Source organism: Coturnix japonica, chromosome 5 (assembly GCF_054131305.1).
Source record: "Coturnix japonica strain WE chromosome 5, WE-NBRP24, whole genome shotgun sequence".
Taxonomy (NCBI): Eukaryota; Metazoa; Chordata; class Aves; order Galliformes; family Phasianidae; genus Coturnix; species Coturnix japonica.
Window position 1 is genome coordinate 34,887,740 of NC_140667.1, and position 20,837 is coordinate 34,908,576.

The following is a 20,837-nucleotide window of genomic DNA, read 5'->3' on the forward strand; positions in this document are numbered from 1 at the left end:
ATAAGTGATTAATGGGCAGTCAAGGCTCTTATGTGGGATTTGCCAAGCAGAGACAAGTATGAGGACATCAGAATTGTTTGCTTTTTTTCCACAGTTTCAAACATAATATTGGTCTCAGTTAAGTATATTGGGAATGTACATAAAAGCTGTGTGATATATGAAAAAGAATGTCCAATACTTTCTGGAAGAATTGGATGTACTGTACCGTACAAGATGCTCACAGTACACCAGCCCAGCACTGCCTGGAAGCACACTGGGCAGCACACAGGGGTGCAGCAGCCTCCCAGAGCACCAAGTATAACCCGCCCAGAGTTAGCCCTCATACTGTGTCCTGAACTGACCAAGGCAAGTCTCAGAAACATCTCAGACATTTCAGGCATTAGTCCTTGCTAAAAAAGCATAAACCTGACCTTTCCACAATCAGTAAGAAGTGTAAATTCCTGAATTCACTTTGTGGTGCAGCAGGGATAAGAGCCAGGAGAAACACCGGGGAATGCACAGCCTGGCCTGTGCAGGAAGCCTCTTCTCAGACACATGTCATTAACTTGCCTTTGCTGCACTGTCGAAGAGCACCCTCAGATGGCCTTCATACATATAATCCTTTTACCAAAACTTTTCTTTTTAAGATCAAGAAAAGGAAATAAATCCTCACTGTGTTGCTGCCAGTTTCTCATGCTTGTGACTACACAGAAAGACTTGAGATGAATTAACTGAAGAAAAGGAAAGTTCAGGTTTATGGCACCAAGAAAAGCATACAATAACCCAATACAGCAGCTCTCTATCTAAATTGTCAAGCCTGCATTTCAAAGTTAAACCCTGTGACCAGAGTGGAACTGGTCAAATATCTTGAGATATTATTCCAAAGTGTTTGCCACAGTTTGATAAACTGAAGTTAAGTTAGTTCTTTGAACAATTCATAAAGCGGCGTGTTTTTAACATGAGAAACCAGCTAATGGACCAATAATGGATTTTTTTTCCTGTTTGCAATTAATATACAATGGTAATGCAGGGGAGAAGTAGAGAACCAGTGATAGCAGGGAAGAAAATGAGAGGTGATGAGAACAGGTAAAGCCAAGAGAAATGGGGGGAGTGGGGTGAGAAAGCAGGTGAGTAGTTTCTGAATGTAAACCAGGGATGTGGGGGAATGCTCTGGAGGAGAAGGGCCACAGGAAGCAAGTCAAGGGGAGGAGGAGGGCTCAGGTTGGTCATTTTCCTCATTAAATAAATGAAAGACAGTGGGACAGTCACACATGTTCGAAGTGGAAACGAAGTGTTATAATTATCAAAATGACATACTCTGATCTGAGAATGTTTCTTATTCCTTCTGCAGACAGCATGAATTGTAGGATTATACCATTATATTGGTTTAAACCTCCATGGTCACAGATACTGTAGCATCATAGTGTGCTTTCTGTGCACTCTTTCACACTGCACCTGCGAGATCACAAAATAAGCCTGACAACACAGCAATCCCCCAGAACAGAATAAGTGAAATAGCTGCTTGTATAACCAACCTTCAGTTTTCAGCCGCTTAAAAGATATTGAAGAAATATAACTCAACATGCTATAATTTTATTCTAATTTTTTTTTAATGTGAAAACATCAAAACATTCATCACAGATATAAATGCTCTATTCTGTATTTCTCTGGAGAGCTCCAAGTTTACAACAACACAAAATGAACTTGGAATAATATCACAAAGTAGTTTGAGTATTCATCTCTCACAGATGCTGGCACCAGATATACGAGATGATCTATGGGATGGTCTATTATTATTTCAGGATTAAACTCTACAATAATAATTTCATTCCCACTGAACACTCTTGAATACTCTCAAACCCATTTGTCCTTTTTCCTTAGTTGTGATCCTATCCCTGTAGAAAGAGGAAGCTCCATAAATCTTTCCTACATTAAACTGAAGAAACTACAATCTTGCGTTCAGCTCACATCAAAGATATTCCACTGAATAGGAAGAGCAGAATGGTTTATAGAAGTCTGCAGAAATTACTCAATTTGAGAAACCTGGAGCTCATCATTCTCTGTTTCTTTGTAAGCATGTTTATTTCCAACTTATCTATGTTAAGTTGGTGTTAAGAAATACAATATTTTGCCTATATATTTTCCTTTGCCCCAAAGACCAGTGATTTTAATTGACTTTAACAAAAAATAAAAAATAAAAAATAAAAAATAAAAAATAAAAGCAATTTATACCCTAAGAATCATTGTTTGTGGCATCTTATATTAAAAGAATTAAAAAACCACAAACACTTCAACTGCTATAGCTTATACAAGGGAAACCAAAAAGGATTGCACCCCAGCACAGACTCTCTCTGTTGAAATTGGGGTGATGACATGCAAATACAGCGATAATTTAAACAGCAACAACAAATGAAAACAAGGACAATGGAAAAGGATCAGTACATTTCCTTTGCAAACAATCGAGTGTAGTTTCTACTAGACTGAAACACAATGCAGTGTGAGAAGCAGCAACAAAACCAAGTAACTACCAACACAGAAAGAATAGATCTTAATGGGCAACTTACAGCAGAGAAGTATTTGTTAGGAGAGAAAACTATAAGCTTTAAAAAATGACATCATTTCTTCCTAAATATGTATTCTGGTAATTAAAGGTTTGCATTTCCATTCAAAGTATGTTCATATTCATAATATAAAAAGTGACTTACAATAATCCCATGTTCTTGTCCATTAACCTCTGAATGTGATCCAAACACGATATTAGGAAGAACCTGAGAGGATCTGTATTTGCACATGATGCTGATGTAAAAAGAAACAACATCTTCCCACAGTTTACTATTACAGTAGAAAATCTGCTTATTAACAAAATTTCTTTTAAAAAAAAAATAGTCTTAAAGTGAAAATCTGAAATACTGTGTTAAATATTCTTTCTATATTTTTATAGTACAGTTACTAGTTTGTGCACAAGATGGCTGCAGCTGAACACAAATACTTCTTGACTATGGTGTGTGTAATTTTTATTTTTATTTTGTTAAGTATCTCAGCTTTGCCTTTCACTGTTAGCAGCAATAGCAACAGAAATTCTACAGTCCTGGAAGATGTATTGAGTTGTCAATTTCTCAGACTTCTAAAGCATAGTACAGCACTGTAAAATTCATGGAAATCAGAAAGCCTAGGGTGGACATAATCCCATGATGTTAGCAAGACCATAGAATGTCTTAGGTTGGAAGGGACCTTAAAGACCATCCTTTTCCAACCCCATGCCAGGGGCAGGGTTGGCAGCCACTATATCAGGCTGCCTAGTCCATCCCATCCAGCCCTGAGTGACACCAGAGATGGAGCATTCACAGCTTCTCTGGGCAGCCTGTGCCAGCGGCTCACCACACTCTAAGAAAACAACCTAACATCTAACCTAGATCTTTCCTCTTTTAGTTTAAAACCATTACCCCTTGTCCTGTCACTATCTGCTCACGTATGAAGTTTGTCCCCTTCCAGACTGTAAGCTCCTTTCAAGTACTGAAGGGCCACAATGAGGTCTCCCCAGAGCCTTCTGTGCTTCAAGCTAAGCAAGCCCAACTCCTTCAGCCTTTTCTCATAGGAGAGGTGCTCCAGCCCTCTGATCACCTTCATGACCCTCTTCTGGACCTGCACCAATAGCTCTGCATTTCTGCTGTGCTGGGGGCCTGAAGGTTGGTCACAGTGCTGCAGATGGGGCCTCACAAGGGGAGAGTAGAGGGGGACAATCACCTCCCTCTCTCTGCTGGCCACCCTTCTTTTCATGCAGCCCAGAATACCACTGGCCTTCCAGGCTGCAAGTGCACACTGCTGGGTTGTGACCAGACTTTTGTCCATCAGGAGCCCTGAGTTCTCCACAGAGCTGCTCTCAATGGGTTCTTCTCCCAGTCTGTACTCATGTCTGGGAGTGCCCTTACACAAATGCAATACCCTGCACTTGCCCTTGTGTGAGGTCTTCTGACATCATCACTGGATTTGCTTGGGCCCACTTTTTGAGTGTGTCCAGGTCCCTCTGGAAGACATCTTTCTGTCATATCAACTGCACCACCTAGCTTAGTGTAATTGGCAAATTTGTTGAGGATACGCTCAATCCCATTGCCTATGTCATTGATACAGGTGTTGAAAAGCACTGGTCCCAAGATCAGTCTCCCTGGTGGACACAGCTAGTGACCAGCCTCTGCCTGGACATAGATCCAACAACAACAACCCTGTGTCCATCCAACTAATATTTATCCACCAAATAGGCAACCTGCAAATCCATCTCTTTCCAACTTAAGGATAAGGATGTGTTGTAGAACCATGTCAACGGTCTTGCAGAAGCCCACGTGAATGACACCACTTGCCCTTCTTTTGTCCACCAGTGCCATCACTCCACTGTAAAAGGCTGTCAGACAAGATCTGCCCTTGGTGAAACTGAGCTGGTTGTCTCAGATCACCTCCTTGTTTCACCTGTGCCTTAACATAGCTCCCAGAAGGATCTGCTCCATGGTCTTGACATGAGGCTCACCGGCCTGTAGTTCCCTGGGTCTTCCTTTCTTCCTTTTTTGAAAATCATAGTGATGTTTCCCCTTTCCCAGTCACCAGGGACGACACCTGACAGATGTCACAGTGACAGAGCAAAGTGCCAGCTACTCACACTCCAGCTCCTTTCCAGAGCCTACCAGAACACGTGCACAATTCAAGTTTGACAAGATAACATTTTGTATCTGCTGCAACAGCCACAGCAGTTGAAAATTGTGACCACATTCCAGTGCTGTGTTTTGGCCTTATGCTGCATAATGCTACGATAATGCTCTGATACTCCCTTACAGTAATAATGAAAATAATAATAATAATAATAAAAATTAATAGCTGAAATGGATGACTATAATACCAGAAGGCAAAAGCTGTAATTGCAGCCTGTCCGTTCCACTCAGAATGAAAAATGAAATTAAAGGTTAGACATTGATACTGCTGCAAGCTCAATGCATCCCAGCATTGATAATATATCCAGCTATACAAGAAATCAAGCCAACTGCTGTGACCTGGTACTCCAACACATTCCAAACTCACCACGAAGATCTGTGGCAGATACTCAGCCTGGAGCTTGCTGGAAGATAGCTCAAGTTTTAAGTTATTCTCCTTGCAAAACTGGCACCAGGGTATTGCATTAAAACTGCTTTACATTACTACTTATTTTGACTACGTCAACTTCTAAATGCTGTCTGCAATGTGTTGTGAGTACTACACTGGCAGCACTGAACTCCAGGCAGTTAAAATAATAATGTAGTTGGAGTGACTGAATTAAAATAATAATAATGAGAACAAAGCAACTACCAGAATTACTGCAAGGTTGTATATATAAATACAGCTTGTTTCAAAGATGTTTTGAAATACTTCATCTCTTGAAGTAAATCCGTAAAAGTGGTTAGAATCAAAGCCAGGTTTTGACAGAACAGGTTAAAAAAAAAATAGAAGAAGAGGAGAAAGAAAAAATAAAGGAAGTGTTTATCAGTGTGACCATGGTAGCCGTTCCACCCAGCATTACCAGCAAACAAGGCATTCAGCCAGCTGGTAAAGTCTTTACCTAAATAGAAATAAGACATTCTGTTCAGCTTCCACATGCTGTCTGAGCTGGGCTGCTGCACGCCAACCTGAGCAGGGTGACACTGCCACCAGGACAAAGCAGCAGCCAGAGGTGGGCAGGAAGAGACGTAGGAAGAGTTACATTCAGTGGCCATATAGGCTAATGCCATGCATTTGTTTCCTATGGGTGTTCTACAAGATGCCTTTCCACTTTAGTCACGCAGAATAAATATTGTTTAGGAATTCTGGTTACTCAGAAGGAGAGTTCTGGGAACTGATTTTCCAGTATGGATGCAGAGAAATAATGCAGCATTACAAGGGAATTCACAAAAGCAAAAGAATAAAAGCCTTCAAGTGACAGATCCTGTATCAGTGCAGTCAACAAAGAGCTAAAACTGTGCACTTCATTAAAGAACTTTTGCAGGCAATGAATGCTGTGGACTTGGAGGTGTTTCATGGCTAAGTCGTGCTTAAATAACAGGGCAAAGGAATCTAAAATATTACTGTGAGTTATATTTGTCACCTGCAAACACCTAATTAAGAACTAAGTTCATTCTAATGCCCAGTGTCATAGCTTAATTATTGCAATTGGCACAAGAAACAAAATACATGATTTAAAGGGATTGTTCAAATGCACCATCTATAAATTATCAGACCAAAATCTCATTTATGCACGGCCTCATATTTGCAGGACTGAAATAAATTTTACCTCGATACAGAGTTTATGTTCACACATCGTGGCTTAGAAGCACTGAGACATACAGACATGGAATCTGTATACTTCTGCAAAGCAAACAATAACATAAGCTCAGCCTTTACAGTTGAAAGCTCATGTTGAAATTAAAAGGAAGAAAAAACCTGTGCTGTAACCCTCACCCTTTTTTTTTTCTTTAGCTATTCAGGTCTCTAAGAAAAACTGCTTGTTCTAAATCTTCCTCTGCTTCTCTGCACCTTGTTTGCTACGTGCACTTTCAATTTTCTGTTGAAACAGCTAAAATGGAAGAAAAGCTTAGCTCTCACATCAGCCTTAACAGAAGGTCAGAGATGAGAGCTGTGCTGCCAGTAAGAGGAAGCAGACACAAATAAGGCTCTCTAAACCGGTTCTCAAAATCACATCTCTTTTTCAAGTCCATGTATACCCTGCAGCTGTGCTCGCCAGAGAGTAACTGATGCTTTTAACTTTCTGCATAATAGAGAAGCTTTTGAGCAGCATAATATTACAGCATTTGCTTTCTCTAAATCAGATCTGTACAGTCACGGGCGAGTGAGGAAAAATAGGTACTAAAAGGTACAAGTGGAGATTGTCCGTCCAGCTTTACAGAAGATGGTGGGCAGATGGCAGGGATTTGCAGTGACACAGCTGTTTTTAAAAATAAAGAAGTGGGAGAGGAGAGGCAGGATTGCAGCCACACACGTTCCTAAGCCTGGTCACACGAGAATAAAAGTTAACCTACCATTGGGAAATAGTTTCTGTGGGTTTTTTTTTTCCTCCTTATCATCTGAATTGACACTCAGAAACTTTTAAACATGATCAGCACCTTCAATTCCTTCTCCAATCATTAGTTTTCTAAGTAACTATGAAGCCAATCTGACAGTAGAAATACTAATCCACAGAGGCACTGAAAAGGCAGTATCAGAATTACCTTCAGTGCCTCCAAACTGCACGTTTTTGCTGTAAGTGTTAAAACATAGATAGACCATTATAACATGAAATAAGCACTGTAAGCGATGCTAGCAGTTGGAATACTGCAGCTATCAGGGCTTTGACTTTCCACTTTAGTAATTTTTCAGATAGTATTGGCAGATGGCACAAGTCAGCAGCACAGTGAACAGCAGTATATGTGGATTACATAGGGCATCCAAGAACAGGTATGAAAATAGGTAAAAAAATCTTCCATTTCTAACTAAGCAGTAATGTATATGGAATTACTTACATTGCAAGGAGACTTTTCACTCACCATTAATGCTTACTTTCATATATATCCCCTAAACAACCACATAGAAGCCTTGTGTCAGGTAACTCCTTTATAACTGCTAAATTAGAGTGATTAGCATTGAGCTTATGTTTTTAAGTCTTTACCAGATGACATGATGAAGCTGCTTCTTGACTAGTTACTGAGATTTGGTTCACAAGATTGACTCCCCTTCATTTAAGCTACTTCTAGATATACGACAATTTCCATTAACAGTAGAAATACCACTGGAACCAAAGAGGTGATTTTGATCACTGTGTGTGCTTTACAGTGACCTTTTCTATATTTCAATAACCCACTTTCTCTAAAGTATTAAAAAAGACTTGTCTGCACAGAGTTTGTACTAACTTCAAAGACAAAACCACAATTATAATTTCCTGAAGATACAACCCAAGATCCAATGCAGGAAAAAAAGGCTATCCAGTATCTATCCACCAAGTATTTCTTTATACCTACCTTTTGCTACAGCTGGTTACTGTACTGAATGGGCTGCAGGTGAAACCCATTACAATAATGCCTGGTATAATGCATTTACTTCACAGAGTGCCCTTTTGCATTGCTTGAATTACTCCCAATCCAAAGACAACAGCAAACTGATTCGTGTAGCCTAGAACATAAAACTCACTCACATCTGGCAACATTTAAATTAATTTTATTTATACCAGGTTTTCAAAATCAGAAATATTTTAAAGAAATTCAATACTTAAAGACAGGTGCTACATTGATGATCCTTCATCCACCATTAGTGCCATGTTTTCACTCTACAATCGTTAACTCTCCACCACAAACTAAGGGGAACTTACAAGTTTATGAAGATAGGCAGATATGAAAATTTCGTTCATACAGGCATTGGCATAAGAGAGTAAAGCTTATTATCAACTTGTGGCAATTTGACTGCTGCTGTAGTCCGCTGCGGGTTCTGAGGGAATTACACAGCAGACAGAGACCCTTCTGCTCAGAGAAATGGACTCAGTGGGTTTTCACTGATGGTACTGAAAGCCTGTTTAAGGATCTGACTGGGAATGAGTCTTATACTTCAGTCCTTATCGATTTAAACTCTGCATTTCCAGAATTGCCACAACTACAAACATCACCTACTCATGCCAGTCATGGGCTCGATTTCCTTTGTCAGAGAAATCAGGCCTGTATGTCTATACCTTTTCCAGGATTTACCAAATCAAAACAAAACAACCTCTGGTTCTGAACTATTTCTTAGAAGAAAAATGCCATTTCTGCACATGCTAATCTCATGAAACTTTTATTTAATGTTTATCAATAAAGTAACTGAAGCCAAGATACCCAAAAGTCATGTCTACATCGAGATACACAGAAGATCTTCAACTCGAGAGGATTTTCCTCTACTCCTCGATCACAATGAGGCCCTCACCATTTTGCATAATGACAGAAAACAACAGCTGACAAACCATTCTGGAACAGATGCCAGCTGTCTCTCATCTGTTTTATAATTCAAGCAGTAACAGTTCTTGTAGCACTTTATTGTTAGTTTCTCTTTTAAAAAAAGCAAGCCGTGTGAATTGGACCTCGCATCCATCAGTCATTTCAAGAACTAACTGAAGGCAGGCTGATCCTTTCCGATCCAAAACTTGGTTTGGTAGCTTTGGATCTTATATAAATACACTTTGTGCTTCAATTTTATACCTACTTGGACTGAGTGTATAGACATATAAGCTAGTTAAAAAACAAATAATAATAATATTCAGTTCAGAAGCCACAGACATCTTTCCAGACTGTTTGCAGCAGAGACAAACATTAAACACAGTACTGCTTAAAAAACAAACAAAAACAACACAAAAAAACCCCAAACTTTACTGTCTGAAATGATTCAAATTGTTTATTAAAATTTAACATTTTCAGTTTTGGCTTTTTTTTTTTTTTTCCTAAAGAAACCACTTATGCCTTGTGAAAATCAGTTAAAATGATGATTTCATTATACTGAACTCAAGTCAAATATAAAGAACAAAGTAGATTTTACATTAAACTGGGCTTTGCAACGTGAGTAATCAGAAATGAAGAGACTAATTTGAGGGATAAAAAGGTGTTGCTTTTTAAATAGACAACATGCATACCATCAGTTACTTCCCAGCCTTAAAAGATTCCTGAAAGGAGAGTTTTGTATAACAAAACCAAGACTCATCGACACACTTAGTAAGTCAGTGGTTGTCATGCCTTTTTAGTTAAATTCTAATCGAGTTTAGCCTACAGAAAACAGCCAACACAATGAGGCGTGCAAGTCGTACGGACAGCCAGAAGCCTGAAATAAAGTCTTAAAGTTCTACAGGAGCCTTACAGTTCTACAAGAAAGCCTAAACACAGTTTCTTTAATGTAATCAAACTTAAAAGTTGATGATTATCTGCTTCTTGTTGCAAAAAGGGGGCTACGAACTGAAAGTAAAGGGCCAGTATTTAAGAGCTCCTCAGTTCTACTCCACCAACTTTTTAAAGTAAGGTAATGATAAAGAGCATTCCTTCTGGCAGCATGTACATTTCAGCTGTGACTGGCTGCCTAACAGAGTGCCTTTACGCATACCAGCAGAATCATGTCCAGTTTTGCCATTTGTGGATAACGATGACAAGATACAAAAGCATGTGTTTGCCATAAATAGCTCTGGCTAACGGAGGATTGCTCACACAGAGCAGATCAAATTCTCTATAAGGAGAGCATTATCTGGCTCTCAGCCAAAACATGTCCCCAGTGCAAGCCTCAGTAGTGGCAAACACTTTCCAGTTCTATTTACATAGAAGTTAACAAGCAGAACAGTTCATCTAGGATACTTCTTGTACCAAGTCAGTGCTAACTGTGACGCTTAAGAAGCAAAAAACTATTCACCAACCTGTATTCTGCATTATATACAACTGTCGCTAGATATCGTCTTAACAAAACAGAGCTGCAAGATTTCACGTAAGGTTTTACTCTAACATGTAGAACTTTAAGAGCATTCAGGTGCGAAACACACTGCATGGTTAATTCCTCAGTACTTGTAAGTTTCTGACACGAGGGTTTCATGGAAGCTAATGGTCTCTAGCAGCGGCAGCTGCTTCTACGGTAAACTAGGAATAGGTCCTTTACCGACTGATCAGAACAGTGCCACGGAGTATTGTAAAGCAGTGCCTAAATCGTGATTAGGAATGAAAAACTTGCACTATTTATGATGAGATTAATGATTGTTTATCTTCACAATACTTTCCACTGAAGTTATTTGAAATATGCTTAAATTAAACATACTTAAAAACTATATTTTCCAATGAAAACAAGGCAACGTTCTGTAATAAGCCACAAGTTTTATTGCAATGTGGCTGGTTTTTGATCTCAAAAACAATGTTCCATTTAAGGCTCTTTTTAATACAGAAATTGCCATCATGACCGATGTTTTACAAAACTTTAGTGTTTCAAGACTCACATGGTAAACAGATAACTTCTACTCCTGTTCAGTAGTGTACATTCAATGGAAAACAAAAGGCATCGTAACAGCTACTTCATTTATAAAGATATGCATGTAACAGGAATGAAACTGAGGTACTACAATAATTTGATGACACAGTTACAGCAACTTAATTGGCATTCCTTTGGGGGGGAGGGGCGGGTCAAACATATTACAAAAAAGTGCTTTAAATGCATAGTGTTGTGTGCTGCCATGTCACAAAAATAGGCTTGTCAAGGCAGGTGAGGTGTATGAATGCACAAGAGCCTCATGGAACTGCAATCAAGTGCAACTGTAAGTAATACTGTATAGAGTCTACCATCCCACCAGTGGACAATACTTTCAAGGCATTCAATTAGCTTACCCTTTGCTGTCTGCTAGACTATTCACATTAACTATCACATTCATTGTACGTGTGGCAAGGAATGCATGCAGCGTCAGTTTTGGCTAAGAGTATGACGTGAAAGCATTCCTTGGATCCTACATAAAACTACCAGGATTAAACAGTCTAATGGCAATCACTGGTAGACTGCTTAACAATGACATCTCCTTCAGGGGCAGAAGGGAAGGGACTTATTTTTGAGGAGGGAAGGAGAAAGGGAGACTAATACTATTCCAATTGAACGAGCTGCAGAAATGGAAGCTCCTTAGATCCAGATGGCACTTGTCTGTCTTTTTATAAGGGTTTTCCTTCAAGTGAAACTACCACGTTGCCTCCCAGTTTCTCTCCGAGTGTTGAACGGTCCTTAATATCATCCAAACCATTTACTTGCCACTCATGTTTAATACCTGAAAGACAGATGGACAACAGGGTATTTGTGAGAACCTCTGCATCTAAGCAGCACTGGGACTCACAACCAAGACACTTTTAGGTCCGTACCTGTAAATTTCTTTTTAATGGCATCTTTAGAGCTTGCGTAGATCATCTTGCTTTTTAAAGGTGCACTTTCAGGAGCCCTTTAAAGGAGGAAAAACAGTTATTCAATCACCCAGCGTTAAGTCACGCCTATTCGAATTTAACTGCAAGCTTTGCTTCTACACACCAGAATATAAATACCAGGTCTTCCTTCTTAGATTCCTTTGTCTCATATGTGGCATCGTACAAAGCGTATCGGCAATCATTCAATGGTAGCAACTTCACAAAGGCTGTATAGGGGTCCTCCACAGTATCTCCAATGTCACCGACCAGTATCTGCTTGGCCTCCTCTACGATTATTTGCTTTTTGTCATCACTTAAGCAGAAGAGAACGGCTTTCTTTCTCTTTTTAATCTCTTCTGGGGTTGAAGATTTCCTTACTTTCATGTCATTAAAAACCTTTATGACTTCATCATTCACTGTTACTCCAGAAGCCTGTAAAATGAGATCAAAGGAATAATTTAAACGGCAAAAATTAACATTCGCTAAACAACGCAACAGATAAAGAACAGATAAAGAACAACAGATAAAGAACTCCACCTGCCCCTGTAGCAATAAAAACACTGCGCTCAACCTGACCGCACGGTGAGGTTGGTGGTGCTGGCAGGACTGGTGCAGAGGACATAAAGGAGGTGTAAATCCTGTCCACTCAGCATCGCTTTAATTCCAGGCGGTGCTTTTATTCGACCGCACACCCGCACCGCTCCCGCACTTTTCCATTACCTGATCGTGCACTCGGGGGGGGGCGGGCAGGGAGATGGACGCGGGACTTTGTAGAGTGGGGCCAGGGTGGGTTTCTGTGATGGAACAAACGCTACGGCAGCGGTTTGCAGCCAGCACTGTCATGACTCTCATTTTGCTGGGTGATGTAAGGCTCCACAAGCAGGAGAGATGCTTTCTGCATTGTGTCAGCCCCGACACCGCGCTTTAACAACTCCCGACTTCTATTTCGCACTGCCGGTGTTCTCCGATCGCTATTTCTTCCCGATCAAAGCGGGGTTACTACGCGTGCGGCTCCCGTAACGCTACCAAGCCGTCAGCCCCCAACCCCACCGCAGTAAGGAAACAAAACACTGACGGGGCGAGCGGGCAGCGAGCGGTGGAAAAAAACCAAACCCGCGGCACAGTTACCCGCGACCAAGCGAGCACACCCGCAGCGCCCTCGCCTTCACAGCACCCGCCGCAGCTGGGCCCGAGCGCCCGGAGCGGGCAGGTGCACGGGGCGCACGGGGCGGCGGCTTTGTCCCCGGGAGCCGTGCCCGCCGCCGCGCTTTGTTCGCCGCCCGCCCGGGCACAACGCGCCGCATCCCCGCCCGGCCCCGCCGCCATCCCGCTCGGCCCGGCCCGGCCCCGAGCCCGGGGGCACACAGCCCTCCCCTCCCGGAGCCCCCTCCCCGCGGCCCGCCCGGCCCCGGCGCGCAGACACGCGGACGCGCGGACGGACCGACCGACGTTCGAGCGGCCGCGGGGAGCGCCGCGCCCACCGCCCACCGCCCGCCGTCGGCCCTCGGTCCCGCCGCCGCCCCGGGGCCGCTCCCACCGCCCCTTCCCCCCGCACCGGGCTAAAATTAGACTAAAATGGCCGCCGGAGGCCGCGGGGTCTGAGCGAGCCGCGCCGGGCCCGCTCGGCCTCTGGGCTCCGGAGCCGCCTCCCCGCTCGGCCGCGGCGCGCCGCCCTTACCATGGCGCCGGGTCCGGGGCGGCGGCGGCTGCCTGCGGTGCGGGGCTGTGCGCGCAGGAGAGCGCTGCGCTGCGCTGCGCTGGGGGCGAGGCGGGCGGGGACTCGGGCCGGGCGGGGGATGAGCCGCGGCGGCCGGGGAGGGCCGGTCACATGGGCAGCGCCGCCACCACGTGCCACCGGCCCGGCCCGGCCCGCCCCGCCCGGCAATCCGCGCCCGCAGCCGGGGCTCGCGGGGCCGCCCCCCGCGGGGAAGGGCCTGGAGGCGGCGGCAGGAAGCCGGGCTTCCTCTCATGGCCCGTTCGCCCGGGCCGCCGTTTACTTGTACGCCTTGGCCCCCGTCCGCAGCCCCACGCGGTGTCTGACCGGCCCCCTGTGCTGGCGAGGTGCGGCCGAGCGGGCGGCCCGGTGAGGCAGCCTGGACGCGGCCTTCTCTCGCCGCCTCGCTCCCCCCGGGGCCTGCCCGGCCGCTCCTGTAACGTGGAAACCATGTCCCGAGACGTGTGGCCGCGCCGCACAGCACGGTCGTGGCGGCGGCCGGGCTCTTGGAGGCCGAGCGCAGCCGCTGCCCCTCACTGCAGCTCACCCCGAGCGGCCGCTGTCAGCACAGCTGCTCTGTGTGCTCTGTGTGCCGCTCCGCAGTCACAGTCCCCAGCATCGCTGCCCTACCCGGCGTGGCTCGGGCTGTGCGCACGCCATACGAGGGGCATGTGTTACTGCTGCCCTTTGTCATCTTGTTCGGCTCTGAATGGGAGTTGTGCTGCTCCTACGGCTGTCGTCGGTCTGTGAGCACAGATCTGGGGCGGCCTGGCATGGGGACAGCACCTCCTGGCAGCACAGAGACGTGTCGGAAAGAATCGCTGATACGGCGGGGCAGGGCACAGTGTGCAGGGGGTAAGGAGCAGTATTAAAAGATAGGAAGATGGCTTCTAGGAAAACAAGAAGGAACGGCCCTCTTGGGAGTGTGCCATTTGTCTGTGTTGGGACGGGCATGGGTCAGGCACAGGATACCAGATGTGGACCTTTGTGTCTCCAGTGCAACAAGTGGATGTGGGGACTGTTGGCACGGCACGGCTCTCATCCCATGAGCTGCTGTTTGGCAGCCCAGGGCTCCTGGGCAGACAGGATCCATCCAGCAGTATGAGTGAACACCCAGCTCCCTGAAGTACCTGAGCTGCTAATGGTATCTTGATGGACACCACCAAACTGGTGTGTGTATGTGTACAGATGTGTATGTTCATACTGTACTGATGTATAGGTTTTTTTCCCCCTTTCTCCATTACCACATGCCACCATGTTGACATGATGAGTCACATCCTGCCCTCTCTGATTTCAGAGTTCAGGCCTGAATTAAACGTGGTGAGACCCAAAAGTGGCCCATCAACCATAGGGCCGCTACCCTGTCGATGCCCTATGGCTCCAGCCCCTCACATCCATACAGTCCCTGCCAAAGACACAGCCAAAGACGGCAGCTCTGCCACCTCTTTGTTCCAGCCAGTGGCCATCTCTTTGTGCTGCCAGCAGCATCAGGAAGAGAGCTGGTACTGCATAATTGCATTTTGTGTAGCCCATAACACAATTCAGTTTTCAAATACAACATGTGCTTTTGATCATACAAGTAATTAGGTAGAATAGGTGAAAATTTATGGGACATAACAGCACAATTCCTAAAATGGATAATTCTCCAGGCGCAGTTTTATGGTTGACTTATAACAATGTAAGTCCAATGAGACCATCTCTTCAGCCCCATTTTGGGATGTCTCCCACACAGCTTCACAGGCTTTGGTGAACTCCAGCTGCTCAGCATGGTTTGGTGAATCACAAACCCATTTGAGACACCGTAGTGTGTCAGTATTTGTGGCACGTGCCCTTCTGTGTCCTTGCACCCAGTGCCAGGAGGCCACCGGGAAAACAGCAGGAAGGGATTCGTAGCATTTGAAAATGGATTTAGTCATGCACATATGCACTTGCACAGAGGCCCATTTCCCACACTGAGGCAGAGACAGCAAGGGGCAGAAGATACCAGTCCCAGAGCCACACAGCTGGGCTGATGCTCCAGGGATGACAAGTCAAAATCAGGCATGACTCACCTCCTGCTCACTACCATGGAAACTGAATAATGAGGCACAGTGTTCATTGTTCTGCTCACCTCACCAGGTGCCTAACTGAGGCTTCCAGCCTAGGGGGATGTTGCCCCAGGGCCCTGACTGGTACCTGGCAGTCACCAGAGTGCTGAAAAGGATTAGAGAGAGGGTATTTTATGACTTTATAGAAATCTATGAGACATAAACAAGTTTAATAGTCAGGTCAGAGGTAAACAGATGGGCTTCTCATTTTCAAGAAAATGAGTGTTGGACTCCTGGTAACAACAACCACCAGAACAGAAACTTGTGATGGAGTCCACTGGTGACCTTGGGAGGCCACAGAAATGGCTGATAACCAGACAATAATAACCAGAAAAAAAAAAAAGAAAAAGAAAGAAAAAAACATATTGCAGGAGCACATTGGGACAAAGCTGCTGCTCCTCTGGTCCCCACATCAGGTCTGGGTGCATGCAGGAAGCATCAGGTTTCACTGTCCGGGTGCCACAAGGCCTACATCCCACTGGGCCCCACTGAAATAGCCCTGCGATGCAGTGACATGCTGTGCTGAGCACACACCTCTGAGGAAACCTCCACGTCCCCCTCACCCTCTGTGGACAGAGGCAGTGACTCAGTGAAGCAGAAGGCACTGCTCATTTGGGTTCCACTCCTGGGTGCTCATTGGCATGTAATAATCATAATGAATAGAGCTGCTGTCTGCATTCAGGCTCTCTTAAATCAGAGCCCTTTGCTTTTGCTCTCTCTGCTCCTCTCACGTCACTGAGCTCAACAGTGCCATTCCAGCCAATTTCCTGTGGAGGTAAGGCCAGCACTGGGCCTCGTCCATGTCCCTGCGGTCACCTGGGCTGCTCCTCGGCCCCGTAACTCAACCTGTGATCTTGTCTGAGTTAAATCTGGAAGAAGGATAGAGGTCACAAAAGTAATTAAGATCCTTAATTAAGTGATTAAGCTTCATAAAATAATTCATGTGAGATAGGAGAAAGTGGGGCTGTGTGCCTACAGGTTCAGCTCAGAGACTTGTTGAGTTCTGCTGTCAGACTTCAGATCCCTTTGGATGCTGACGAATCACCATGAAGAGGACTATAAAGGGAAGGCAGAGGAACTTGTGTGGGTGTTTGCAGGAGTAAAAGAAAGTCTCAGCACTCAGTTGGTACAAAGTTCAGTCAGTCCCGGGGTGCTGGCAGCAGCAGCTGATGCTCTCAGAGGCAGCTGCTGTCTTGGGGCCACTAAATCCCGCTAATGGGTCGTGGCCCTGGGCTCCCACTGTCCAGCCAGCAGCCCGTGGGCAGGAAAGGGCAGATTTAATAAAATTGGGTTGCCCTGTAGTGACATCATTTCAGAGACAGTGTTTTAACGTAAAGAAGGAAATCTCTCCTGGGAGAGAAACTAATGGCAGAAAAATGGGTAAATAAAACAAAAAAAAAATCACCTAAAATCTAATACAGAGGGAAATTTTGCTCAGTGCTATTCATGAAAATACACGAGATAAAAGATGACTTCTAAGTAATTACCACATGTTGTGCATTCACACAGCTTTGCACATTTACAGTGCTGAGAGAGGTAACTTCTGTTAACCCCCATCGCATTCATAAATGCCCACATGCCTGACAAAATGCATTTTCCCCAGGAGCAATTTCTTTCCACATCTCTTCCTGCTGCCCCTCATTCACAGTAGAGAAAAAATCACAGCACAGTGCCAGGTAAGGAAGGATTTATTCAGTCAGCCATAGGCTGCTTAGCAATTACTCAACACTGACACCATTACCATCTTTATTTATTTGTTTTTAAGAAAACAGTCCGTGGTATCCTAGGTAAAGACTACATATATATCAATATATGTGTATGTATGTGTATATATATACACATATATATTCACTTTTACTACTTGTAGAATTTATATTGCAGTGCCTGCAAGCTCTCTATTGCAATTATTTACAAGGTCCTCCCACCCAATAGGCACTGCCTCTCCATTCCCTGAGCTGCTGAGGTCACTCAGGAAGCTGTGCAAGCTCAGCGGCAGGGCAGGGGGCTTGGTGCCCCTACCACATTTTGAGCTGCAGAGTATCCTGCCTCCCTAGGAAGGAAATGCAGCTCATTCACAACAATTATTTATTGAAACTTCAGTTTCAAACGAGCAGTGAGGTCAGACTTTCCTTCTCACTAGCAACTTCTGACAGCACCAGCTCCAAGTTTGCTGCTCTAACGATACTGCATTGAAGAGACATCTGTACACAGGGTGAAGCAGAACCCTGGCTACATAGCAGATGTGGATGTGTGTGATAAATACCTTGTAAAGACTGGAAATGTGAAAAGCAGCATCATTTTCTGGAAGGCACAGCCAGTGCTGTTCTTCACAGAGTGATGCTTATTGCAGTGACAGGGCAACAAGGGAGCCAAAGCGGCCTTTGGAAAACCAGGTGTATAGATCTGACCCATACGCTGGGTAAGTACACTGGGGAAAAGCTGCCAAACTGCAAAAGTATAGATTGCAATGCAAAACAAAATATAGATTTGATTTCATTTTATTCTGATGGAGGTCCAAATGTTCTTCAAGCAGCCAAAAAGCAACAGCGTAATTTGCTGGATGTACCGGTCAGCTGGAAAACCTCTTCTGGATAATCCACTCCTTTTGTGTTCCTGTTTCATATACACAACTGTTTCCTACAAAATGAACTAATGGCAGTCACCTAAAACATTGAAATTTCTCAAGCTGAAAGCGTGCCAGCTGTGAGAACTGGAGGAGGGAAAAAACAAATTGTTTTCAGGCACTGCCAGCTCGTTTTTGGCTGAAGAACACTGCTTTGGGTCTGGAGAGCATCGCTCTCTCCAGTTGTGCCAGCAGCAGAAGCCTGCTGCACAGAGAAGTGCAAAGCATGGGAAGTGATGCTGGGATCTCCTCTCAGCGCGTTCCCCCAGCCCACATCAGCCACTCCCAGCCACAGAGGAATCCAGCAGCCCCAGGCTCCTTTCTGTCACTATTCAAGGACACACACACCACGAGCACAGAGGAGGTGCCATTAATAGTTCTGCTTCTTTCTGTCAGGAGCTTCCAGAGGAGCTGTAAAGTTGGGATGCCTGAGGTTAGCGGGGATGTTAATCAACTCAACAGTCCCAAGAGGTGCTTCTCCAGTAGCAATTTCACCCTTCACTAACCTCTTCAGTTGTATGGCTAAAATCCCTCTGCTTTTCCACGACAAGAAGGTTGTCCATTGCAACAGCAGCTGTTCAGCAGAACACTGCCATGCACCTGGCTTGTGTGTCTCCTGCTGCTGTAAGGTCTGCTGCTGAGCACATCACTCACTGACATTCTGCAATTTGCACTTCTCCTGTGTCTTACACAGGACCAGCCCTTATGCTGCCAGTCTCGAGCTACTTTTCTCTCCAAGGTTAGGAAGTCAGATCCTGCTGACTCTTACACTAGGTTTTCTATGCATTTGCCGCAGCATAGGAGCAATTTATTTATTTATTTATTCTTAACAGAGTTCAGTTTTCTTTCTTTTAAGTACTGTGGCTCAGCAGTTGTGTCTTCTCTTGTTCAGCATACAAAAGATGACACCTCACCTATGTGTGCTTCTCTTCCTGCTGTAGTTGGGATGAAGCCCTTGATGTTATCATCACATCCATGACTTGGAGGCTCACCTTAAGGAGACATCATTGCAACACAAAAATCATTCACTAGGAAAGTATTAAATCCAGCTCAGGAGTTGAGGAAGCCATCACAAAAGTGCCAGGACAGGGAAGATTAAGATGCATGGCTCATTGAGATTGGAAGTTGTAAAAGCCCAACAAAAAAATGGCTGATACTTTTTCTTCTGAAGTTTTGACATTGTTAAAATTGTTCCAGACAGACCTAGAACTCACTTTGCTGCACTGCAACCAGATGTAAGGAAATTATATTGTTTGATCGAAGGACTGGCTCTTAGAAATCTCTTCAAAACTAAGATGGACAGTCTATAGAAGCAGATGAAGCACAAGCTAAGGAACCAAGAGATGCCCGGGTAACCTACTCATGTGTCTGTCCGCAGCATTGCAAGACCCCTTGCAAAGCATTAAGACCATTTGAAAACCAATACGCTTTTGTTTCTCAGAGAGCAATCTAAAAATAAAATATTAACTAAGCGTAACATGCTAAATACATGAGTTGAGGTCACTTGCTGGTGGATGAGAATGGGCTTTAGGATAGCTGGGGCACAGGCATATTTATAACTGCAGATGGATCCCTGAACCTGTTGGTCACTGTGAAAGTGTCCTCTCGTGACAGCAGGACTCAGCAGTGCCAGGACTGCAGAGCCCAGCATGTGACTGATGGCAGGATCTAGGCAGGAATGCTCACAAAAAGGAACTATCACGTCCTGATCCCACAGGCAAAGCCACATACAAACGCAGAACACAAACACTTTAGCATCCTGGATTGCGTTACTGGCATTTCACAGGTGCCAAGCCACTGCAGGACTGTTCTTTTTAAAGTCCTTTCCTCTCTGGGCTAATTTGCTCTGTAAAGTATCTGAAGAAGAAAATTACGATTATACATGTTCTTCTGGGACTCAATCTAGGGGGCGGTTATATAAAGTCTAAATAAACTGGTAAACTAAGAATAGCAAACAACAACACTCAAGCTTGACTGTATTGAAGTCAAGCTATCAAAGTGAGAATACCCTCTGTGAGAATACCCTTTGCTACAAGTCACAAAGGAAATTATTTCCCATTCCTCCACGTGCTTCAGGCAGTACCCAGCGCTGGGATCCCAGCACTGCACACTGGGGCTACTGGGCAATTAATGTGTGCTGACACAGTGCCACTGAGGTTCAAAGATAAAGACAGCAGCAGCGCTTTGGACTACATGCTGTAATGTAACGTCCTCAGAGCAAACGTGGCCCAGTCGAACAACTGGATGGATTCTGCGAGCAGCAGCAGGGCAGGGTGCTGTGCTTACTACTGGCAGCACGCATGGCCTTGCTCCAAGCAGCCCCGCTACTCGCCTCGTGAGTATCAGAAAACTACTTTCTTTTTTTCCTTCTACAGAAAAATAGTTGTAGAGGTACAACTTAAAAAAAGAAAAAACAATGCAACAGCATTTTTCCATAAACGAAGCACTACACGGCCTGGAGAAGGATATATTATGGCAGAGAGACGAGCCCAAAGCCAGCATCTGTGTACTTTTTGGAAAACATA

The 20,837-nt window shown here is 44.5% G+C and overlaps 1 protein-coding gene across 1 annotated transcript; it reads right to left on the bottom strand.

Annotated features, from left to right (window-relative positions):
- Window positions 1-8,165: 8,165 nt before the first annotated feature.
- On the bottom strand, window positions 8,166-13,644 carry CFL2 (cofilin 2). The gene is made up of 4 exons (XM_015865018.2): window positions 13,567-13,644; window positions 12,013-12,320; window positions 11,850-11,926; window positions 8,166-11,758 (listed from the first exon to the last, which is right to left on the bottom strand). The coding sequence occupies exons 1-4, from the start codon at window positions 13,567-13,569 to the stop codon at window positions 11,646-11,648; spliced, it is 501 nt and encodes a 166-aa protein (XP_015720504.1). The 5' UTR covers window positions 13,570-13,644; the 3' UTR covers window positions 8,166-11,645.
- Between the last annotated feature and the right edge of the window lie 7,193 nt (window positions 13,645-20,837).

What these genes read in the sequence shown, in the direction of transcription:
- CFL2 (XM_015865018.2), bottom strand. An exon ending in GACCTGGTATTTATATTCTG is followed by an intron (nt 11,927 to 12,012) that starts GTGTGTAGAAGC and finishes CCTCCTTTAAAG; the next exon opens with GGCTCCTGAAAGTGCACCTT. An exon ending in CATTAAAAAGAAATTTACAG is followed by an intron (nt 11,759 to 11,849) that starts GTACGGACCTAA and finishes TCTGTCTTTCAG; the next exon opens with GTATTAAACATGAGTGGCAA.